Genomic DNA, 25,535 nt, shown 5'->3' with positions numbered 1-25,535 from the left:
CCAAAGTACATCATACCACAATTCTACAAACAATATTCTTAAAGTCCACTAATTTAAATAATGTGTACAAAATCTTGGCCCCATTACATCAGGATGTCCAGACCAATTTGACCTAGAGCTTGGTCGTGCATACATAAAGCTGAGACATCCATAGAAAATGGTGATGACCATGAGGTGAGATGTACAAGTGGAGAAAGCTTTCTTACGGCTTGCAGCAGAATGGATCTTTAAAATGGTAACCAGGATATACGTGTAGGAAGTGAGAACAGTCAGGCTGGTTGTTATTAAATTGAAGCCAACAAGTACAAAAACCAACAGATAATTGAGACTGATATCTGAGCAGGAAAGAGCAAAAAGGGGAGGGCCCTCACAATAAAAACTCTTAATGATGTTTGGGCCACAGAAGGACAGTCTAGTTGCAGCCATTGTGTGAATAGAAGCATTAATGATCCCAGCAGTGTAGGCAACTGCTATCAATTGAAAACACTTTCTTTGAGACATTGTGATGAAGTAGAGTAGTGGATTGCAGATTGCCATGTAGCGATCATAGGCCATCACAGCTAGGAGGTAGCACTCTGTGGTGGCCAATAGAATATAAAAGTAAAGCTGACTAAAGCATCCTCCATAGGAAATAATCTTCTTCTCTTTTAAAAGGTTGGATAGAAACTTTGGGGTAACACAGGATGAATAACAAATATCCAAAAAGGATAAATTGGTAAGGAAAAAGTACATTGGTGTGTGGAGAGAAGGACTGATTCTGATCAAGATAATCATGATTAAATTTCCCATCAGGGTGATGGCGTAAACAGCAAAAAATGTCCCAAAGAGGATCAGCTGCAACTGTGAGTTCTCGGTTAATCCAGTGAGTATAAATTCTGTTACTGGTGTGCTGTTTCCCATGTAATCCCAATAACACTTCAGTCAATGTCCCTTTGTCTTTCTAATATTTGTAATGTAGTCTGAGATCATAATCAATTTTTAATTTCCTAGCAAAGGAAACAGAAGTTGGAGCATTTTTAATGAAGAACTTTAGTAATAAAATAATATTCCGTTTAAAGGAAACAATATTCAATCTGCATATATATATATATATATATATATATATATATATATATATATATATATATATATATATATATATATATATATATATATACAGATTGAATATTGTATATATATATATACACATACATACATTCACACACACACATATATACACACACACATACATACATATACATACATACATACATATATTTCAAATTGCAACCTGCTCATCATACTTTGAGAATTAGGTCCTTTGCAATGAAATAGCCATGGTTATTAGAATGGATTAAGTATATCCTACTATCTGTGATTAAAATAGTTCCAGCCCATGAATAAATTTCTCCACAAGATTATTAAAAACAATTAATAACATGAGAGAGCTGTGAAATCTTTATATAGACCTATGTACTTTCATGGGAAGACATCCAACAAATATCATAAGAAATATTAGTTACATTTACATTTCTGTTCACAGGCTACTTGGACAAGCTGTAGTATAGAATTAGCAAGCTAATTGAAGAAAGTTCTTATTGCTTTTAACTGTGCATATAGTTTTGTTTGTTCATTGCTGGAACTGCATATTCTATGACTTGTAGAAGCTCATTTTTGGATTACAAGGGTTTCTCATTTCTTGTATTGATTAAATGAATTACAAATAGCAAAGCCACATTGACTCTCATGTCACAGATGGCTGACCACCGTCAACATTTTTGTATATCTTTCAAGTTGGTATTTAATATAATTAACGCTACAAAGAAATTGTTTTTCATTGTATAAAATAGTTGTTCTGTTGGCCACATTCTAAGAACTACTTCTATGGAAATATTTGAAGATTTACTTGTAAACAAGCTCCTTTTAATCTTGGTTTTGTCATATTAGTGCTATTTTACTTATGCCCTTTTTGTACCATTCATTACTAAAATCACAGTTAAAAACAAAGCACTAAAGCTTTATAAACATAATATATGTTTCATCTCAAAATACCTCATTTTCTATGCCAAATGAGTATATTCATTCCTCACTGAATTTTTAAATTTTCTGATGCATTCAGATTTTTTTAATAGCAAAACCCCCTGCAAATCTGAAAGTCTTCTTGAATGGTCATCTCAAGCACTCCATTGTTTCTAATGCAATCTGAGCTGTGTAAAAGACAATATTTGCACAATTACTTGGCCTTGTGCATCAACTTGCATGCTTGCCATACGGGCTTGATCTGGCCCTTCTCTGAATATCCAATCAGTTCTCTTTGAAGTAAGTTGTCATTTCATGAACTCCTAAATCAAACCCTCAAAATCAACAAAATGCAATAGTTTTGTAGTTGCCTTTATGATGATCAAACTCACTTGTTTTCTTCCAGATCAATAGCATATTTCACATTGTAAAATATGTGTATTTTTTTCAAGAGTCTGAGTGCAGACTTTTGAAACATACTAATATCTTTTGCTGCTCTGAAGAAATTTAGATGTAATCCTTCAATCTTCAGTAACTCAACAGCTTTATACAATTCTGTAAACAATACAATCTCCCTTAACTCTCTTTGGAGTGAAGGAGAAAAGAACTCTACTGAGAAAAACATTGGTTTGGGGAATGTGTCCCCAAAGTGCATCTATTGATTTGCATTAATTACACAGCGAAGTTTCAGTAAACCGAATTGCAATTGTTTGAAGTATTTACCAATGGGAAATGTAGTATTCAATAGATATCACATTCTGTCATTTTCTTTATTTATTAATAATATTTTATCATACCCCTTTTTCCACTCAGTGATGATGTTCCATTAACAGCATTTTTATGAGTTTTGATTAGCTCTAATTCTTTTTTCCTCAGGCTTTGGATTCAGAAGTTGTTTGATGGTCTTTTCTGGTGGCTTATGTCTTTGTCGGTTGTTGTTTTTAAACATTTTTCTTTATCATTTTTAATTAATTCATTATTGTTACTGAATTATTATTAAAGAAGCACACTGCCTGAGTTGGGCACTCATTGGAGGGACTGTACAAATTAGTTAAATAAATTTAAACTGAAATCTGTAATTGTAATAGTATGTGGGAATGCACCTGGGAAATGGGAGAGAGGGTGCTGCCCAGGAAACATAATTAGAGAGAACACAGCCTGCACATGTATTACAGGCAAAGAAACAAACTCAAAAGGGAACCTCCCTAATTTTCAGCCTGTAAAAAAAAAGACATTGGGAGATTTTTATTATTTACCACTCTTGCAAGATTTTGTTAATGTAGCCTAACAATAAAGTAGAATTAGCTTATCTGGTTGGGCTTCCTGTCGGTTTTCCTGGCAATGCTGAGATAAGTTTCGCAAACTTCATGCTCTTTTCCAAAGAAAGGAATTTCAGGAATGGCCTCTGATCCTCAAATAGCCCCATTATCCAATGAGTATCTGGCAGCAGTATTGTTGAAACACCAGCAGCAAGTAGTGGCATAGATGATCAATTTGCAAAATGCCATGATAATACTAACACAAGAACTGGAACAGAGTTTGCCTCAACCTGCAGCAGCACAATAGCTGGCAGTCTAACCAATGCTCCTGCTTCCCGTGGCAGCTTGCCAGGGAAGTTCAGAGACCAGCAACATCATTTACAAACAAGGAAACCTTACACCCCCCCCCCCAAACACTCACCAATGCATATCATTCATGACTACAAACACCTAATTAGGGTAATAATTAAAGACCATTATCCACTCCCATTTATATCAGATCTAGTGTGGTTGCAAAAGGCCCACATCTTTAAAAAGCTAGACTTGAGCAGTGTTTACAACCTAATTACAACGAAAGAAAGTTATGAGTATTAAAAAGCCTTCTATACAAGATACAAGTTTGAATATAAACTTATGCCTTTTGACCTAGTTAGCCGTGGAGCTTGTTTTTATAGATGCATTGTTAGGAATATAATCTAACGGTTGGGTTGGCAATAAAAAAAAGTAATGGTGTGATTTCATTATTGCTATTGTTCAATGATAACATAGCATTAAACACTAAAAGTGAGCAAGAAGCTATGAGGATTATAACACTGTTAAGGATACAGTTCAGTATAAAACACCTTGGTGAGATTAGGCAACATCTTGGGTTAAAGATAGATAAAACTAGGGGAGGATACAAAAACTCACAAACTGAGAAGATTAACCAGCTACTCAGAACGTTTAGGATGGAACTGTGTAAACCAGCTAAAACTCCAATGGGTCAGGATTTAGCTATGATGATGTAAAAAGCCCTGTGTTTGATAAAGGTATTTATCAATCATTGATTGGTAGTTTATCGTATCTGAGTAATTGGTCAAGGCCCGACATAGCATATAGTGTAAATCAATTAGCCAGGTTTAATGCTGAACCTACTGAAAGGCACTGGCAAGCTGCTAAGAGGATATTAAGATATCTTAAGCAAACAATGCATTATGCATTGTATTTAGAACCTAGAAATGATCTGAGCTTAGCGGCATATGCTGATGCAAGTTTTGCTACAGATGTGTCTACATGAAATCAACATCAGGATTTGTTGTATTCCTGGGAAAGGCACTAATTGGATGGCAGTCTATTAGACAAAAACATTTAAGTCTATCGACTATGGAGGCTGAGTTCTCATGTCTTTCATTATTGTGTACAGATTTGGTTTGCTATAAACAACTCCTACTGGATATGGGAATTGACATACAAAAGCCTATTGTTGTTTATGAAGACGATCAAGCAGCAATTCAGATGGCATTGAATCTTGCTGTAAAAACTAGGTCAAAACACACTGATATAAAATATCTGAATGTAAGGCAAAGTGTGAATAGTAAATTAGTGTCACTGGAGTATTGTATGTCTGAAAATAACATCGCAGATCATTTTACTAAGGCCCAAGGCATATAAAGCATAAATGTTGTTGCGAGGAATACAGATTAAGATTGTAAGATTTATATATTGTCCTACCCAACGAGGAGAATGTTAGGAATATAATCTAATGGTTGGGTTGCCAATATATAAATCATGTAACAATGCTATACTTGTTTCTTTAAATCATACTGTAAAATGTGATTGGTTGCTGTTTTCCTCAATGACTGTTAGCTCTCTGTTTGTTAGATGCTGGGCTGATCTGAGTGTTTTGGAAGCTGGCTGTTAGAAAGTGCCGTGAGCTATTGTAAGTTTTGCAACTGCTAGCAAACTTTGAGTACCAGACTGTTTGTATGATTATGGACTATGTTATTTGGATTATCCCTTAACTGAAAGACATTGATGACTGGCTGACTTATGCATGTATGACTTGGATTGTTGATGGACTCTGAAACCTCTATTTCTCTGAAAGTAAAAGCCTACTTAAACTGCAGTGTCTCTGTATCCTGGTTTGTGTGTTCTCCAACACCACTCTCACAACGCTTCTCTGAACGTACTCACTCTCCCAACGGGGAGCTTACCTAACATGCATAAATGACACATTTTCAGAAATTCCAGACAAGTATGTTGTAGTGAACTTAGATGATATATTAGTTTATTTTAAATATCTCTTGTTACATATCATCCATGCCAGAAATGTATTGTAAAAACTATAGAACAACAATATTTTTGCCAAAGTAGAAAAATGTACATTTGACGTGCATGGGTCCCTGCATCTTCATCCCGCATTTGCCACCCTGACCCCACCCTGTGTTGTGCAAACAGACACCTCAGATGGGGAGGTATGAACAATTTTGCTGCAGGCAGAGAAGGAAAGGAGGACAGATTTACTATTGTATGTGCCTTTTATTCCAGAATGCTCTCCTAGCAGAAAGGAGCTATGACATTTTCAATGAAGAGTTGTTTGGAATAGAAATGCCTTTCAAAAATGTGGACTCCTACCAGAAGGAGCACCCACTCTAGTTCATATAGATCATAAGAATTTAGAGATTCTGCAAATGTCTTCTGGAGTGTTGGCTATTCCTGCCAGCTTGGTGTCATCTGCAAATTTGATGAGTTCACCATTTATTCCCTTATCCAAATAATTGATGAAGATGTTGAAGAGTACTGGGCCCGAAACAGAGCCCTGGGATATTCCACTGCATACTTCCCTCCATATAGATGCAGTTCCATTGGGGACTACACGTTGAGTATGGTTGGTCAGTCAGTTACGAATCCATCCGGTGGTGATGCTGTCTAACCCACATTCTTCTACTTTATCTAGTAGTAGGTTATGGTCTACTTTATCAAATGCCTTACTGAAGTCCAAGTAAATTATATGGATGACATTCCTCTGGTTTACTAATTTTATCACTTTGCCAAATCAGGTAGACACAATGACAGATTAGTAACTTCCACATTTTTAAAATCATAGTACCTTTCCAGCAGATAGCTGAGTTAATTTGATCCATAAATTATTGAGTTAGTACAAGCAAGGCTTTTCATATACAGCCACACTCACTAATAAAATATAATATTGAATTATATGGCACTCCATATGGTTTCCCCATTGACTTTGCTTGTCAAAAGAGCATAAAAAGTGATTACCAAATTTTATGACCTTTGTTGGTGATTACCAGGAAAGTTCATAAATATGAACCAATTGCCAAGCATCTGAATTTTGATCACATGATTATGGGAATGCTACAATGGTCATAAGTGTGAAAAATGGTCATAAGTCACTTTTTCAGTGCTGTTGTAACTTTGAACAATCACTAAACGAACTGTTATAAGTCAAGGACTATCTGTAAATGTGAGCCAATTGCTAGGTGCTGGAATTGCAGTCACATGGAGAGGTGGGGTTGACTCTACAGTCATTAACTTTGATCACAAGTTGAAAGTCAACTTTTTCAGCATAATCATAACTTTGTACCATAATTAAATAAAAATTGTAGTCAAGGTCTACAGTACCCATACTCATTCTTCCATTTAGTCTGACCCCAAAACCAAGATATTAATGTTTGTCACTACCAGAAAAAATGACGAGTGCTGTTATTTTATTTCTTGCTCCCAGCAATGTTAAAAAAAACTTACTACAGAGCAAGAGAAATTCACCTTGTTGTGCCCTGAGTTGCTTCCATAAAACTGTGCTATAGTAAGGATGCCAGTTTTAGTTGGTCTCTAAAATAATCTAGCCTACTTAGGCCATAGTTAATAAGCTTCAGCTGAGTTTTGAAACCTGAATTAAGTCTGGCTGATCAGACTCATTGGGAAGCAGGATTCTTTCGAAGGAGACTGAATCAGAATGTTATTGCTATTCCAGTAGTGATTAAGAATAGACATAATAATAAATCTTCATGGTAATTTTATTTAATCTCCTAGTGAGGTTCTGTTCCTGAGAATTTTATTCAGTTAGATGAATCATAAAAATAGTATAGCATTTTCTTCACTTCTGGTGATGGAGAATGGGAAGATTTGGGATTTAAGTCTTAGTCAAATTAAGGAAGGAGTCATCAAGCAAGTAGGAGATTAAACAGGTTGTCCTACAAGTCACAGAACAGGATCTGAACTGAAATTCATGACTTTTGTAATTAATGAATAGACGGCTATTTTTACTTGGGAATGATGTATTTCATAAGGTTTGTATTATAACAAGTCAAAAAACAGAAATGGATTGCTCAGGATCATAGATGAAATAATTTTGATTGCAACCGTGACACAAATATTGCTGAAGGTACTAGTGTCAATATTTGCCTTTAAATGCTGGCTTTGTGAACTTCTGATAATACTAAATAACTGGAAGATATATTTATACATTCTGAAAAATATATAATGGGCATTGTGACTCCATTAGATATAGGAAAAGTCTTTGATACAGTACAAATTAAATTTCTGAAACATGTTATAAAAATGGATTCACATCAAACCTTCAGAATTTTGAAGGATTCAAAAAACTATGTCTAAATAGCAATTTATACAGTTACAGTATTTGTCACAATCGTGCTATGTGAAATGTAATATCAACTGCCTTGGAAACTTCTATGGATTTGAATGTGCCAGATCAAGACATTTTTACAGAATAAACCAACAATGCCATTTCACACACAATGACATACATGCATGTATATGGTACATACATAAACTTGGGAAGAGAGAACTAGATTTTCCTGTAGTATAAAATCATTGTGTTTTAACATTTAAGGCATAATTATTTTATAATTTTTAAAGAATGTTAAATGTATTTATTACATTATTTTGAACTCAAAAGCAAATATATAATTAATACTAGAGGTCTAGGAATATTATAGAGCCTAGTGATTATTATTTAATGAGACACAATGCTAAAAACCATTTGATACTAGAACAGCTTTTATGTAAAATTAAATTTTGGCAAAAAGCAATGGCTCTTAAAAGTGTTGAACATGAAATTGTCTTCTTAGGATACTTCTGAAGGCACCTCTTACCTCCTGGTTCCTCATGCTGTAGATTAATGGATTGAGCATGGGGGTCACCACTACATAAAACACAGAGGCCGTTTGGTCTAGGTGATAACTCTGCCTAGAGCTTGGCCGTGCATACATAAAGCTACTACATCCATAGAAAATGGTGATAACAATAAGGTGAGATGTACAAGTGGAAAAGGCTTTTCTACGGCTTGTGGCAGAGCGGATCCTTAAAATGGTGACCAGGATATACGTGTAGGAAGTGAGAACAGTCAGGCTTGTTACTGTTATATTGAGCCCTACAAATACAAATAACAGTAGATCATTAAGACTGACATCTGAGCAGGAAAGAGCAAGAAGGGGAGGACCCTCACAATAAAAATTCTTAACAGTGTTTGGGCCACAGAAGGACAGTCTAGATGCAGCCATTGTATGTATAGAAGCATTAATGATCCCAGCTATGTAGGAAATTGCTATCAGCTGAACACACTTCCTTTGGGACATTGTGATGAAGTAGAGTAGTGGATTGCAGATTGCCACATAACGATCATAGGCCATCACAGCTAGGAGGTAGCATTCTGTGGTGGCAAATACACCATAAAAGTAAAGCTGTGTAAAGCAACTTGCAAAGGAAATGGACTTCTTCTCTTTCAAAAGATTGGATAACAGCTTTGGGGTCACTGTTGTTGAATAACAGGTATCCAGGAAAGATAAGCTGGTAAGGAAAAAGTACATTGGGGTGTGGAGTTGCGGACTGGTTCTGATTAAGACAATCATGCCCACATTTCCCATTAAGGTGATGGCATAAACAGCAAAAAATATCACAAAAAGGATCAGCTGCAAGTGTGGGTCCTCTGTCAACCCAGTGAGTATGAATTCTGTCACCCATGTGCTATTTCCCATTAACACTGTGAAAATAAAAGAAATACAGTACTCAATATTACATGTTCTCTTAACATTTCAACGACATTAGAAGCAATTTTCTGTAATCTGAAATAGGATCTTGGAAGAAGGAATAAAAAAAATAGGTTCTAAAAAAATAAAATTGGGTATGCCAGTCTCAATATTCTGATGATATATTATAACATTAATGTTTCTTCATGATTATTATTGAAAAATGATCAAATCAAATGCCATAAACAATAACCTAGTATTTGTGATCCAAAACAAGTCCTTTGAAGGAAGACATGTAATTGTATCTATAAATAATAGTTTCTCCAACATTAATATCAAACAATTTTGAGATTGTTACACTATCCTGATATACCCCAAAGCCTCCCAACATCCTCGACTTACCAGTCACACTGATCTCAACCACAACTACAGTACTACAATAGGTTAAAGCGTTCCTTCTTTTCTGGTTGTGGGTGGATTGCTTCTATGTGAAATGAGTTTTTCAGATTCTTACACTATACTGATAAACCAGAAAGCCCCCAAACATCCTCAACTTACCCAGTCACTCTGAACTCAACCACAACTACAATAGGCTAAAGCATTCTTTCTTTGCTGGTTGTGGGTGGATTGCTTCTATGTGAAATGAGTTAGGAAACTCTTTGTGTGTGGGTAGAAACCCAGATATATTCCAGCTCCAGCTGGCTCTAGGTCTTCTTATTAATTTGGTCACAGCACTTTTTTTTGGCTGTCTCGGCAATGGGAATATTTACTACTGGGAAACTTTGGTATTCCCTAAGTAGTGTTAATTTTAGACAAATGCTTTCTAGAAATGGCAGCTGCATGGTAACTTTTAGATCCTCATCTGAAAGTTCCTAATATTAGATGTTGAATTAATAGGTTTTTCTTGAAGCTTTTATTCTAAATTTAAGGCAGGGGTAGTCAACCTTTTTATACCTACCACCCACTTTTGTATTTCTGTTAGTAGTAAAATTTTCTAACCACCCACCGGTTCCACAGCAATGGTGATTTATAAAGTAGGGAAGTAACTTTACTTTATAAATTTATAAAGCAGAATTACAGCAAATCCCTACCGCCCACCATGAAAGCTGGAACGCCCACTAGTGGGCAGTAGGGACCAGGTTGACTACCACTGATTTAAGGAAATGAAATACATTGAAGTAATTAATATGATCAGGTGGGTGTGTAAGTAGACATATTACTAAAATTCTCATTGTGTTTATCTGTTTGTACCCTCAAATTATCCTGAGATGCATTAGAGCAGGGATGTCAAATTAAATTTCATTGAGGGCCACATCAGGGTTGTTTTTGAACTTGGGGTCTGGAGTGGGCATGGCCAGGGTAGGTGTGGCTAGCTCAACCTCACTCGTGTCGGGGGTGCCTGTGGTGGCCCGAGCACTTTGTAGTGAAAATGGGCTTTTGAGCTCAGTTTTCAGCTGCAAGAGCTTCCTGCAACCCTCTGTCAGTGAAAACAGAGCTCCATTTTTGCTGGCAGAGGCACTGTAGGCCAGTCCTTCACTGTTTCCAGGGCAGCCCTGTGGGCCAGATCTAAGCACCCTGCAGGCCGGAGCTTGACACCCCTGCATTACAGCACAATTTTACAAAGAAGGTGCCTAAAATTCATTATTTTAAAGAATGCATAAAATATCTGGGACCTATTACATTAGGATGTTCAGACCAGTTTTATTCATAGTGGCTGCTGTAGCATCCCTGTGGTCATGCAAACATGTTTTCCATGTCCCTTGCCAGCTTCCCACAAGCAGAGTCAATGGGAAATTCAGCAGGAAGTTGGAAGACATTTCTTCTTTTTGGCTACACATGTGCTTTTTATTTATCTGTTTAGGTAATTAAATATAGACTTATTATTGGAGTTCATTTGCCACTACAATTGTTTTTCTATTTATGACATATAATTAATTTAGATGATGATTATATCCCATCTGGCAATGGGATATAAAAAATATGGTCAATCTAATTTTGCCTTGTGGAAAGAGAGATGGGGGGAATGGGGGAGAGATCATGTATAAGTGGTGACCTATATAAGACCTGACATGTATGAGACACCAAATATCACTGAGGACTTAGCAGGTCACAGGTTGTTGAGTATATACATTCCCTAATATAACACAGATATTTCAGCTATAGATTTGTTCCCAGTTCCCAGGATTACAGCTAGTCTTTGATTTAGGGTGACAATTGAGCCCAAAAATTCTTTTGCTAATTGAGACAGTTGTTAAATGAATTTTTCTCCATTTTACAACCTTTCCTGCCACAGTTGTTAAGTGAATCATTGCAGTTGTTAAGTTAGAAAGATAGCTGTTACTGGCTTTTCCATTGACTTTGCTTGTCAGAATGCCTCAAAGGGTGATCACATGACCCCGGGACACTGCAACCGTCATAAATATGAGTCAGTTGCCAAGCATCATAAGCTACTTTTTTCAATGCCACCATAACTTTGACCAGTCACTAAATGGATTGTTGTAAATTGAGGACTACCTTTATGAGTGATTGCATATATTGATTTCTATTTCGAATCATAGAACCATAGGGCTGAAAGGGACATGGTAGGTCTTCTAGTGCAACTTCCTGCCCAAGGCAGGAGACTTTTTTGCATTCCAGACAAATGGCTATTCAATCTGTAGTTCTGTTTATTATATAGCCCTACATATCAAATACAATATACAGCCTCCATAGGCCTTGCTGTTTGTTTTCACTGTAACAGGAAACTCTCCACAGAACAAAAGAACCATAGGCTATACCGTATATCTGGGATGGTGAACCTATGGCACATGTGCCACAGGTGGCACACAGAGCCATTTGTCAGGGCATGCGCGCGCTGGCCAGCTGAGTTCAGTTTTTTTTTAAAGCCATTTTTCACTCTCACCAGGCTCCAGAGGCTTTATAGGAGCCTGGGAAGGACGAAAACATCATCCCCCTCCCTGGAGGCCCTCTGGAGCACAAAAAAACGGCCCTGTGGGCAAACTGGAAGTTCAGGAATGGACTTCTGGTTTGCTCATAGGGCCGATTAAAGCCCTACGGAGCTTTCAGGGGCCTTCTGGAGGCTTCCCTGAGGGCTCCGGATGACAAAAAATGACCCAACGGACAAACCGGAAGTCACTTCCAGTTTGCTTGTAGGGCTGTATTTTGTGACTTCCAGTTTGCTCATAGGGTCATTTTTCATCCTCTGGAGCCTTCAGGGAAGCCTCTGGAAGGCTCTTGAAGGCTCCGGAGGGCTTAAACCGGCCCTACAAGCAAACCAAAAGTCCATTCCCGAAGTTCCGGTTGGCATGTAAGGTTGTTTTTTGTGCTCCTAAGGCTTCAGGGAAGCTCCTGAAGCCTCAGAGGGCCTTTGGGGGGCGGTGAGGAGGCTGTTTTTGCCCTTCCCAGGCTCGTATAAAGTCTCTGGAGCCTGGGGAGGGCGGAAAAAGCATGCAAAAATGAGGGGTAGCACCTGCCATGCACGCATGCACACTGGGGGGTTCTCATATTGCATTATGGGTGCGGCACACCCATGTATGACTCCCCTGTGCTCCCCCCGCTTATGGCACATGACCCAAAAAAGGTTCGCCATCGATATATATAGATCTATATATAGATCAAGAGCCAAGGTGGCGCAGTGGTTAAATGCAGCACTGCAGGCTACTGCTAGATCAGCAGTTCAGCGGTTCAAATCTCACCGGCTCAGGGTTGACTCAGCCTTCCATCCTTCCGAGGTGGGTAAAATGAGGACCCAGATTGTTGGGGGCAATATGCTGACTCTCTGTAAACCGCTTAGAGAGGGCTGAAAGCCCTATGAAGCGGTATATAAGTCTACTGCTATTGCTATTGCTATCTATTATCTATATATTATAGATTATAACTAATAAACCTACAAACAGTGCCATCTACTGGCTGAATACTTCTGTAGTTGTTGCAATACAAAACACATTCCAACATGTATTCCAACACAATATTTTCTTGAAGACTTCAACAATGGAGCACCACAACTCCAGAAAGCAAGTTGTTCCATTGATTAAGTGTTCTTACTATCAGGAATTTCTCCTTAGTTCCAGATTGGATCTGTCTTTAATGAACTTCTATTATTCTTCTCAGGGACGTGCAGTCACTAGAGGCAAGGGAGGCGGGGCCTCACCAGTCTCCTCAGGGAAAGGAAAGGATTTTAAATAATTTTCTTAAAATAATTAAAGACAGGGTAGTTGCTACCAGATTTCAAGTCACAGTGGCTTGGTGTCTGCTCTCAGTATTAACTAGGAGGAGGCCAGAGAACTAGGGGCCTCTTTTGCATAAGGATTTTTTTGCCTTTTAAAAGTTAAGCAAGGGTTAACAAGGGAAGAATTTCTTATGCAAATGAGGCACGTATTCTCTCGCCTCCTGTAGAGGGCATTTTTAGAGGCTTTTTAGAGTTTTCTAGGAGCGACTAGCTCAGTCTGACTTCAGAGCTCTGGCTTTTCAAGAGGGCAGTGTAGGGCAGGGAGAAGCAGAGTTGAAATTGTCTCTGAAACAGCTGGAAAAGGTCCGTGTGTGGGGAGGGGGGAGGAATTCAAAAAGTTTGATCGGAAGGCAGCAGGGAAAGGGGGGGGGGGTATGGCAGAGGAGCTGCTTTCAAGCCTTTGGAAAATATATCCAATCCAACTTCTGTATTTGTGTTTGAGAGTGAGTGAATGAGAGAAGGATCGAAGTTCTCTGTCTGCGTGTGTCTGTTTGAGAGAGGGGGAGGGAAGGAGAGAGGGAGGAAGGAGGGGGAGGGAGAAGAAAAAGAATGGGAAAACTTATTTTGCAAGGGGGAAAAATGCTGTCGCTTTAAATCGGAACTTAGCATGCCTGGCTGTGGAATTCTGGGAGTTGAGGTCCACAAGTCTAAAAACAGCCTCACCGGGGCTAAAGCTGACCGCACGTCACTGATTCTTCTTGTATTGACTCAGTATGGCCTCACTAATGCAGTATAAAGCAGTATTATCACTTTTCATGATCTTGATTCTATTCCTCTGTTCATGCAGCCTAGAACTGCATTGACTTTTTTGTCAGTTGCATCACACTGTTGGCTCAAATTTAAGTGACATCCATTTGGACACCAAGATCCCCCTCATAGTTGCTACATGCCTTGCTTTTCTCATCACTGAACTGCATCTTACTGGATAGGTCCCAATGCTCGAGTCTGTCAATATTCTTTTGAACCAGGAGTGTCAAATTGGATTTCTTCAAGGGCCAGATCAACATTATACTTCTCTGTGAATGGTGGGTGGAGGGTGGTGGTGGAGGGGGGGAAATGTCTCCTGCAGCACCCTGCTGGCCAAAAGAGGGCATAGGGGGTCAGCACATACTCCCCCTGCATCTTGTTTTCACCCGCCATGGCCCATTTTCAGGGCCATATTTTCAGGCCATTTTCTGTGCCATTTTTGGTTGGCAGTGTGTTGGGGATGCCATGGAGGGTGAAAACGAGGCTCAAGGGGGCCACACGCAGTTCATTTTAGCTGTCAGAGGCACCACAGGCTGGTCCTTTGATATTTCCAGGCTGGCCCCATGGGCCAGATTTAACCACCCCATGGGCCGGATCCAGCCTGCAGGCCTTGAGTTTGACACCCCTGTTCTGAACTATTACCCTATCTTCAAAGATGTTGGCAATTCCCCTCAGCTTGGTGTTGCTGGTAAACCTGATGAGCTCCCATTCTATACCCTGATCTGGATCATTTATGAATATGTAGAAGAGTACTAGGACTAAAACAGAACCTTGAAGTAACCCATTGCATGCATCCCTCCATACAGATGTAGTTCTATTAAGGATTTTATGCTGAGTGTGGTTGTTCAGCCCACTGGAAATCCATCTGGTGGAGTTACCATATTGTTCTATATTAGCAAGAAGTAGACTGTGCTCTGCTTTGTCAAATGCCTTACTTACATACTTTTATAATGTGGATAGGTATTTTTTAAACATATTTTGATCTGCATTCTTGTTCTCTCTCCCACTGTACTGCTTTTGATAGATTGGGCTATTTTTTCCCTTTTGTGTAAAGACAGAGGTCACCTTCTTGCCTTCTTCTCCCATTAGAGGACTAATCATTTTGTTGGGTTCCTTATATATTGAAAGAAACTTTTTTTTTGTTAATTTTGGCATTTGTTGAAAGTCTTCGTTCTTTCCTGACCTCAGGCATCCTGACTTCATTATGCAAATTCAGGCTATTTGCTAGTATTCTTTTTAGTTATGGGTCTCTCTTACCACTTTTATGCTTGTCCTTTTTGTCCCTCAGTATGTCAGAGAGCTCTCTAGACCATTCTGGTATCATCTGGTGCTCTCTGTTTTTCTTTCTCTGTGATATTGTTTTTGTTTGGATCTTTAATATTTCATTTTTCAGAGTTTGCCATACATCTTAAAAATTTTTTCCTTCTAGTATTTCCATCCATGGAATCCTTCTTATTCTCAATCTTAATTTGCTGGAGTCAGTTCTTTTAAAGTCTAGAATACTGGTCTTTTTTTAGTTACCTGTGCCTGCACTATGGCAAATTTTAATACAACATGGCCACTCTTCCCCAGAGTTCTTATAGTTTCCATTCCCCCAATTGTTTCATCCCTATTAAGTCCAGTATAGCTCACCCTCTAGTACCAATCTCCACATTTTAGGTGGCAAAGTTGTTAGCTAGGCATTTCAGAAACCTGTTCAATCTTTCACATGGTTTACAGTTTCTTTTCCAGTTAATATAAGGGTAGTTAAAGTCCACCATTATTACACAGGTGTTTCTGCATGCCTCAGCTAACTGATTAGAGTTCATCTATATCCCCCGCTTGGTTTGATTTTCTCTATTGATGATATTTGTTTGAATCCTTTATTTATTATGCATTTTCTGTCATTATTATATTGAAGGTATAAATGGTCCAATTTTAAGACTGAGTCCAAGCTTTTGGGAAGGGGATGCTAGTGGTGATTGATTTTTGTTTTTTCTGCATAAGGAAAAAAATCCAGAATAGCTGCCCAAAGATTACAAAGATGGTAAGCTTACTGAAGTGAGGAGCACAGCAGAATTGTGCTGAGGAAAATCAGTAGAGGTCCAAGCTGGACCTGTCCAGTCCTGTAATAGTAATAGTTATAATTTATCAAACTTGATTCTTGTAAGAACTGCATGAGATTTTGCCTGCTGACTTCATGAAGTTCCATCATGTCCTCATAGAACCCACACCAGACAAAACAAGTTCCCCACAAATTGGTAAGCAGGAATTTTAAGGGACAATTTCCTAGAATAATAGCTATAGATCCCTTCGATTTTACAACAATTTCTCCGAGTTTAGAATTTTGTTCTGAACCTGCCTGCTGGGGTTGGGGAGGAAATAAACAAAACATAAGCCTTTATCTTATTAAAGAAACACCTACAATTATTGGCAAAACATTCATAAACTAAGAAATAATTTGCAGTTCTGTTCTGGTAGTCCATAGCCATACGGTGACTCTTGCGTACCAATGAGTGATCAGCATGGGGGATTTCAATTCAGAGAGCACAGAGCACAAGAAGTTTCCACAGTGCCATGTTTGTTTTCAGTTAGTGTTCTATTTGAATGCACCCCTGTTACACAAACATCTGTGGACACTACATCATTGAGATTTTTTGGGTCAGAAGATTCCAATGTAGGGTTTTTCATGAAACTGCCACTGAGTGATCCTTGAAAAAAAAATCCAGAAGTAGACTCAAGGCATAATCTAGGCCACCTGTGTATATATTTTATTACAAAAAGCAACAAGATGTTTATGGCACATAAATTGAAGCAGCAATAATTGAGTCAAAATGTCACAAAATACAGATCAGAGGAAACTTGGTTGAAATTATTTGTTTTTAACATGACTATTTAAGATCACAGTCTTTCTCTTTATGATCATATAATAGTCCCAGTTTGGTTTTCTGGTTCCTTCATGCCTCATCATTCTTATCATATCTAAGATTTTTAAAATACCACACACAAACAAACACACACAAACATCTATATAGACATAGACCCAGGCAGCTCTTTGAGGTTGCATCATTAACATTTAGCAGTTGGATACAATGAATTGATTTAGGAAAAATATAGTATCTTGGGTTAATTTTCAAATGTATGAATCCCAATACTCCCTTAAATGAAAGCAAGACAAATTCATTTAAATAGTCTTCCAAGTATAAATATGTTAGGTAATTATTAACGTACACAAATATTCCTCTAGCCAGATATATGTTACTGTAGTTCTAAGAGTATTCAGTGTTTGGTATAAAAAAGTAATGCAACTTTTCCCCCCAGAATTTTTCTGAAGGCAACTTTTACCTCCTGGTTCCTCAGGCTATAGATCAAGGGATTGAACATTGGAGTCACTATTACATACAACACAGAAGCTATTTGATTTGTATAATGCGACTTGCCAGGTTGTGCATAAACAAAGGCAAGGCCTCCATAGAAAATAGTGATGACCATGAGGTGAGAGGTACATGTGGAGAAGGCTTTCCTCCGAGCCTTGGCAGAGTGCATTTTTAAAATGGTAATCAGGACATAAATGTAGGATGTGAGAATAGCCAGGATTGTTGCTATTAAAGTGAAGCCAATAAATACTAATTTCAACAAATTATTTAAACTGATATCTGAACAGGCAAGTTGTAACAGTGCAGGACCCTCACAGAAAAAATTCTTAATGATGTTTGATCCACAGAAGAACAACCGAGATGCAGGAATGATATGCACTAAAGAATGTAGGAGCCCAATAATGTAGGAAATGACTACTAGTTGAACACATTTTAATAGGGACATGATGACCAAGTAGACAAGAGGGTGACAGATGGCTACATAGCGATCATAGGCCATGATAGCTAGGAGGAAACACTCTGCAGTGGAAAGTGCACCATAAAAGTAAATTTGAGTAAAACAACCTACAAAAGAAATATCTTTTTTCTCTTTTAAAAGATGGCATAGGAACTGTGGGGTGATAGCTGATGAACAGCAGATATCCACAAATGATAAGTGAGTGAGGAAAAAGTACATTGGTGTGTGGAGTTGAGGACTGATCCAGATTAAGGCAATCATGCCCGCATTTCCCAACAAGGTGATAGCATAAAGGATAAAAAATGTCACAAAGAGGATGAGTTGCAAGTGTGGATCATCAGTCAACCCTCTGAGTATGAATTCTGTCACCCGTGAACTGTTTCCCATTGAATCAAAGAAGCTCTGTGGAAACTGAAAGAATGTAATAATCAGAATAATATAGTATCTGACCAATGGAAAGGTGCAAACAAGAGTAAGATATTCATAATGAGAAATTAGTTATGATTTCAATCAAAATAAAATGAACCTGATTAAAATTCAGCTTATGAATCATCACCCAGTGTGGATGCAGAAGGATGAGAATATACAATATAACATCCACACAGGATAGATTTCTTCATTATGTAGTGACCAAAGATACAAAACGTTGAACATGACATGCTGAAAAAACACATGGACCAAGAATGAAAAGCCACCTTCCTAGGTAGGGTATGTCAATAATATTTTTACCCTTCCTTATTATTACTGAAAACCAAGCAAATTTCATGGAGTAAAAGATGAGAGGCTAGTTTGTGACTTAAATGGTTATCAATGAAAGAAAATGAAACATTTGGTCCTAGGAAAAGAAAATGGAATGGTTAAAGAGAAATCTGCATGTTATTATTTTTCAATTCCTCAAATTGCTGAAAAATAGTGAAAAAGAAGAAAATAATTCCATTCCCCAATCTTCCCAGAATGATATAGCATAGTGGCTTATCAGTAGTTTCTATTAGAATTATGTTTATAAAGAAAGTTTTCTGTGTTTTTAATACTGAGCGGTTTTAAAATATTCAGACTAGTCTGATAAAACCCAGAAAATCCCAAGCACCCTGAACTTACCTATCGACTCCGATCTCAGTGAGTAAGATCTCTACAATAGCATTCCTTCTTTTCTGGTTGTAAGTGGTTGCTTCTATATGAAATGAGTTAGGAAATTCTTTGCTTCTGGGAAGAAATGCAGATTTCTTTCAGGTTCCAAGTCTTCTTCATTTGGTCCCAGCATTTCCTTGTCTGTCTGTTGATCTTGGTTTGTGCAAGAGATCCTGAATCTATTGGGAAACCTTGCTATTCCCTAAGTAGTCCTGACCTTAGAAAAATGCTTTTTATTAATTATCATTAACAGAAATTGGAGCTATATTGCAACTATTTAATGTTCAATTAATAAATATGATTGAAAATTGTAGCTTACTTTTGAAAAGTTGCTATAAATTTGAAATGTTATTTGACGTATGCTAATGGACATCTACAATTTTCCTTATATGACACAATGATTTCAACCATCAACTTGTTCCCAGTGTTATTAGTGATTGTATCTATTTGTTTCTATTTGTTTATTTCTTATTATCTCTTGGTTATAATGAAAGTTTGAATGGTCATATATTAAAGATGACATACCTAAGACTGACTCAAGGCTATCTATTGATGAAGGAGCATTTTGGAGGGGAGTGCTTGAAATATTTTTGTTTTTAAAGCTTTGGGGGATGAAGAAAGAAAAATAGAAAATAGAAAATAGAAAATATCTTGATTCGCTGCCTCTAAGTAAAGGCCACATAACACTGCAAATGTTTGCATACAGAGATGGTGTCTTGTGACAAAGCTGGATCATCTACAGATACTTTCTCTGTTACTGGTAGCCCTTGACTTATGACCAAAATTGAGCCCAAAATTTCTGTGATTAAGTGAGACATTCATTAAGTGAATTTTGCCCCATTTTTTGACCTTTCTTGTCACAGTTGTTAAGTGAATCATAACAGTCATTAAATTCATAACAAAGTGGTTAAGAGAATCTGGGTTCCCTATTGAATTTGCTTGTCAGAAGGTCACAAAAGATGATGATATGACCATGGGATATTGCAACTGTCATAAATATGAACCAGTTGCTAAGCATCTGAATTTCAATCACATGACCATGGGAATGCCACAACAGTGATGAGTATGAAAAAATGGTCATAAGTCACTTTTTTCAGTGCCATTGTAACTTTGAATGGTCATTAAACGAAGATGATTGTTGTAAATCAAGGACTACCTGTATTCTCATTAACTTTTCATCTCTGCTTCTCATCATAAGATATGAATAATAGTAAAGGTAATTGATTAAAGTTGATTCTTGTAACACTTGAATGAGCCTTTACCTGCTGACATCATGAGGTTCTCTAATGTTCCCATGTCTAAGATAAACACTTTCCTGGAAAAGGGATTTTTAAGCTATAGATCTCTTATTTTACAAGAGATAAAAAAGAAAGAATCCGACCAGTGTGTACTTTTTTTGTTTTTAAATCTATTTCTTGGACTTATACTCCTTTTGCTATCCTCCTAATCTTCCATCCTTCATCAATTTTTTCATATATTCTTCACTGTATTTTCACACCTTCCTGATCATTGACACAGATAGCTCTCAGCCTTAGATGGATGATCCTAACATCATGGGGGAGAAAATCTCCCTAAGGTTGGGATGGCCACCAAAAATGGGTCATCTTCCAGAGCAGCTGGAGTGGAAGGATCTTGAACTTTCCTTCCGGGAATAGCTAGTGCAAGGGAACTTTACAATTTGGGAGCTAACAAAAATTTGACTTCTGCGTATAAATGTATCGGTGACCAGATTGTTCCTGTGATATAGTTTTTCTAAATCTAAGCCAGTCCTGGATAGTTAGCAAACAAGCCCATGCATTGTGAATTGAATTTCCAAGTAACCTCAGTAGTTAATATTTTTACAAATTAATAAGAATTGAATAACTGATGTCAGAACAGTCTGCTCTTGCAATAATTGCATCTGATCCAGCAACCAAAGCTAGGCAAAGATGCTCCTGGCCATGGTTTCCATTTTGAAGCAGGATTCTTGAAAAAAAACCAAGATCATAACCTGCTCCTTTTTCAGTAGTGTAGTGTAATACAATTCAGAAGCATTTTTTTGAAGTATCTAGGAAGATTTCATCTCCCTGGTCATGATACCCCAGGTTCTTCAGTACCTAAAATGCTTGCGTGTCTTGTGATGAAGTGGCTGCAAACGAGAACTAAGCTGAGAGAGCACCAGGGATTCCACAATCCAAAACTCAGCCCACTAGATTTCTGACACAGGAACCCCAACCCTATTTTTTATCTGATTAGGTATGATAAAGTCTATTGCCTTTTCTCCAATCACACATGTTGGTGCATGGTCTTATTGTGGATCCAAAACTTTGATTCCATTGTCAAAAACCTTCCTGGGTAAAATTTTGTTTTGGACACTCCTGCTTGGAGAGGGGGTATGAGAGAGAGAGAGAGAGATGGGAGGTAGGGAAGGAAGAGGGGGAAAGAAAGCTATAAAAATTGTTTTGGTGAAGAAAGAAAAGAACAATTTTTTTTCATTCTTACCATTTTTATTATCATTTTTGCTTCTTTAAAATGATTCCTATTTACTGGGTATTAAAAAGTACATAGATGCCACTGAATTTATATCCCTTTCCTATTGCAAGAATATATTTGAAATCAAAGGAAGTATGGGCAAAATTTTGTAAGAACAATTACATTCTGCTCTGGTAACCAAAATGAACATAAAATGACCAGCATATTAATGAACATTATCAGCAAAAGTACGAAAAGGCGAAGAAATAATTTGAAATACATTGTGATTGGCCTTTGACTTTATGTAAAGATATGGCAATGGTGGGTTTCAAATTTTTTAGAACCTCTTCTGTAGGTGTGGCCTGCTTTGTGGGAGTGGCTTGCCAGCCATGTGACCAGGTGGGAGTGGCTTGCCAGCCATGTGACTGGGTGGGCATGGCCAACTTGTAAAATGTGTTGAAACTCACTTAACAACACTCGTGCTTAGCAACCAAAATGTTGGCTCAGGAACTCTGGCATTGAAGTGTGCAAGTCTTAAAGCTGTCAAGATACAAGACACTTGCACCCCTAACCCTTTAGAAAAAAAACCCCAGGGGTGTTCAAACCTGACAGCTTTAAGACTTGCGGACTTCAACTCCCAGAATTCCTCCTCTCGCTCTTCATCTTGATGATGTGCAGACGGGCAGGGGGAGGGAGCTGGAACTGGTTCTAAATGGCACTGTAGATTTGTGAAACCTCTTCTATAGAAGAGGTTAGAACTGGCAGGAACCCACCCCTGCCATATGGTAACCCTTGTGTGCAAATCTGAGTGACCAGAGTGGGAATTTCAATGCAGAAACACAGAAGACATAGATGTAAAGACAATTTCCACACGGTCCCATTTGGTTTTACACAGAGTGATATTTCAATGCTCAGCCCTGTTGAACAATGGTCCATGGGAACTAAATTACTGTAATTACTTGGGTGGGAAGGTTGCAATTTAGGATTTTGCATACAGCAGCCACTCAATGGTTCTTTAACGAAAATGCATAATTGGACATAGGACATTAAACTAGGCCATCCTTGTATATATTTTATTTAAAAAAGCAATAAAAGATTTAAGCCACCTAAATTGAACCAGCATTTATTAAGTCAAAATATCAGAGGAGACAGACCAGATCAGACTTTGATTGAAATGATTTCTCTTTAACATGGATGTTTAAAATTGCAATTTTTATGATTACAAAACAATCCCAGTTTGGTTTTAAATATGTATTTTACATTATTATTTTACATACATTTATATTACATTACGTATATGTCACCATCTTTAACATTTAGCAATTAGATTCCATTAATTGGTTTTAGGAAAAATATAATATCTTGGAGAAATATTTAAATATGAACGTTTTTGTTGTCAAAATATCCCTGAGGAACATTGCTATAGTCACTGAAATGGTAGTAAAACTAATTTAGTCAAGAGGTTTTCCAAGCAGAAGTGTGTCAGAAAAACACAGTTAATATACACATAATTGCTTCTACAGTTCTATATTTTACTGGTCTTTTCATGGTATTCAGTTTTTGGTATAAAAGATAACACAGTTTTTTCCCCCCAGAATTTTTCTGAAGGCAACCTTTACCTCCTGATTCCTCAGGCTGTAGATTAAGGGGTTGATCATCGGAGTCACTACAAGATACAACACAGAAGCTATTTGATTGATGTAGATAGACTTGGTAGGTTGTGATTGTGCATACACAAAGCCAGCACATCCGTAGAAAATAGTGATGACCGTGAGATGAGATGTACACGTGGAGAAGGCTTTCTTCTGAGATTTGGCAGAGTCCATCTTAAAAATAGCAATCAGGATATAAATGTAGGATGTGAGAACAATGACCATTGTTGCTATTAAAGTGAAGCCAATAAATATAAATTTCAACAGATTATTGAAACTGACATCTGAACAGGCAAGCTGTAATAGTGCAGGACCATCACAGACAAAATTCTTAATGATGTTTGGTCCACAGAAAAACAACTGAGTTGCAGGAATGATATGCAATAAACCATGTAAAACCCCAGTAACGTAGGAAACGACTACTAGTCGGACACATTTTAATTGGGACATGATGACCAAGTAGAGTAGAGGGTGACAGATGGCTACATAGCGATCATACGCCATGATAGCTAGGAGGAAACACTCTGCAGTGGCAAATACACCATAAAAGTAAATTTGAGTAAAACAGCCTGCAAAAGAAATAACCTTTTTCTCTTTTACAAGATGACTTAGGAACTTTGGGGTGATAGTTGATGCACTGCAGATATCCACAAATGATACATGACTGAGGAAAAAGTACATTGGTGTGTGGAGTTTAGGACTGATTCTGAATAAGACAATCATGCTCACATTCCCTAACAGGGTAATAGCATAAAGAGTAAAAAATATCACAAAGAGGATGAGTTGCAACTGTGGATCATCAGTCAATCCAGTGAGTATGAACTCTGCCACCTGCGAGCTGTTTCCCATTGAATCAGATAAATTCTGTGGAAACTGAAAGAAGGCAGTAATCAGAATTATATACTATTTGACCAGTGGAAAAATGCAAAGAATAAGATATTCATTATGAGAAATGCACTATGGTTTCAATCAAAATAAAATTGCACCAGATTAATGTATCCTACAACTCAAGGTGGATGTACGAGAGGGATGGGAATATATTATATGACATCCATGTTCTTTATCTTATATTTGATCAAAAGTACAAATTATTATTTATTTATTCATTTGCAATTTATTTTATTTTATTTTTATACAAGCAATTCATCTTCCATTAAACAGTGTGTCATCTGGGTATAAATGTTTTGTGCAATAACAATTAAAATTTACAGTCATATTCATTATTTAATCTATTCTTAGCTTAATACCGACAGCATAAATGTCTAATACTATAACAATCCTCTTCCTGATTTATTTAACTCTATTAACTATATTAAAAAGTACAAACTATTGACATGTTGAAAGAACACATGGACCAAGACTGTAAAGCCACCTTTGTATGATGTGACAATAACATCAACTTTCTTCCTTAATATAATTAAAGAATAATCATATAGACTACAGTAAGAGGTAGAAAGGGAGTTTGTGATCTAAAATCTTCAAAGGATGACACAAGACAGTTTTGTCTTCGAGAGAAGAGGAAACTGGAAATACTTAAAATGATGGACGGTAAATCGACATGTTATTGTTGTATTCCTCGAATATCTGGTAAGCAATGAAAAAAGAAGAAGTCCTCTTCCCTGTTACCCCTGAATGTTGGTTGAGCAACTTTATCGGATTGTACCTGATAAATGGTATAATAATTTATCATTAGTTTCAACTAGAATTAGGTGTAAAAATAACAGTTTCTGTCTTTAATACATGGCAATTTCAAAATTCTCACCCAAACAGGCTAAATTTACCCATTTACTCTGATCTCAGTGACATCAACAATAATTTAGAGCATTCCTTCTTTTCTGAATGTAGGTGGATTGCTTCAATATGAAATGAGTTAGGGAGTTCTGGGAGGAAATGCCGATATCTCCCAGCTCCAGGATCCTGGTGTTCTTAATTTGGTCATAGTGTTTCCTCGGCTGTCTTTTGGTCTGTGCAGGAAATCTTATTTCTAGTGGGGAAACTTCTCAGTCTCTAAGTAGTTTCGAACTTAGACAAATGTTTTCCATTAATTCCCATTATCAGAAATGAGAACTGCACTGTAATTTTTCAATGTTTAATTAATAAGCTCCCTTGAGCTTACTAGTTTATTTCACTTTTGAGAAGTTGAAATTCACTTGGAAAAGTTAACATGAGTCAGTTGAGTGTGGAAATGAATATCCAGAACTTTCCTTAGATGACATAACCATTTCAACCACTGTTGTAAACTCTTGTGTATATTTAATTTTACTTGTTTGTT

At 37.3% G+C, this 25,535-nt stretch overlaps 4 protein-coding genes across 4 annotated transcripts; all 4 read right to left on the bottom strand.

Annotated features, from left to right (window-relative positions):
• Positions 1-48: 48 nt before the first annotated feature.
• On the bottom strand, positions 49-900 carry LOC116504983 (olfactory receptor 8D4-like). Its single transcript, XM_032212276.1, has one exon. The coding sequence runs from the start codon at positions 898-900 to the stop codon at positions 49-51; it is 852 nt and encodes a 283-aa protein (XP_032068167.1).
• A 7,414-nt stretch (positions 901-8,314) lies between these two features.
• On the bottom strand, positions 8,315-9,262 carry LOC116504979 (olfactory receptor 1052-like). The gene has a single exon (XM_032212262.1). The coding sequence runs from the start codon at positions 9,251-9,253 to the stop codon at positions 8,315-8,317; it is 939 nt and encodes a 312-aa protein (XP_032068153.1). The 5' UTR covers positions 9,254-9,262.
• A 5,888-nt stretch (positions 9,263-15,150) lies between these two features.
• LOC116504972 (olfactory receptor 1052-like) lies at positions 15,151-18,428 on the bottom strand. Its single transcript, XM_032212249.1, has 2 exons — positions 17,516-18,428; positions 15,151-15,188 (listed from the first exon to the last, which is right to left on the bottom strand). The coding sequence occupies exons 1-2, from the start codon at positions 18,417-18,419 to the stop codon at positions 15,151-15,153; spliced, it is 942 nt and encodes a 313-aa protein (XP_032068140.1). The 5' UTR covers positions 18,420-18,428.
• A 4,736-nt stretch (positions 18,429-23,164) lies between these two features.
• LOC116504969 (olfactory receptor 1052-like) lies at positions 23,165-24,112 on the bottom strand. The gene has a single exon (XM_032212235.1). It carries the CDS (start codon positions 24,110-24,112, stop codon positions 23,165-23,167), a length of 948 nt encoding a protein of 315 aa, XP_032068126.1.
• Positions 24,113-25,535: the final 1,423 nt, after the last annotated feature.

The sequence above is a fragment of the Thamnophis elegans genome, chromosome 1 (assembly GCF_009769535.1).
Source record: "Thamnophis elegans isolate rThaEle1 chromosome 1, rThaEle1.pri, whole genome shotgun sequence".
Taxonomy (NCBI): domain Eukaryota; kingdom Metazoa; phylum Chordata; class Lepidosauria; order Squamata; family Colubridae; genus Thamnophis; species Thamnophis elegans.
Note: the sequence above shows the minus strand (reverse complement) of the source record. Positions and strands in the feature narration are given on the sequence as shown.

Excerpts from the sequence above, each read along its gene's own strand:
- LOC116504979 (XM_032212262.1), bottom strand. The coding sequence starts at position 9,253 with ATGGGAAATAGCACATGGGTGACAGAATTCATACTCACTGGGTTGACA.
- LOC116504983 (XM_032212276.1), bottom strand. The coding sequence starts at position 900 with ATGGGAAACAGCACACCAGTAACAGAATTTATACTCACTGGATTAACC.
- LOC116504969 (XM_032212235.1), bottom strand. The coding sequence starts at position 24,112 with ATGGGAAACAGCTCGCAGGTGGCAGAGTTCATACTCACTGGATTGACT.
- LOC116504972 (XM_032212249.1), bottom strand. The coding sequence starts at position 18,419 with ATGGGAAACAGTTCACGGGTGACAGAATTCATACTCAGAGGGTTGACT. Across the intron at positions 15,189-17,515 it reads TGCCTTCAGAAAAATTCTGG|AAAAAATACCTATCCACATT; the intron begins GGGGAAAAGTTG and ends CAAAATATGTTT.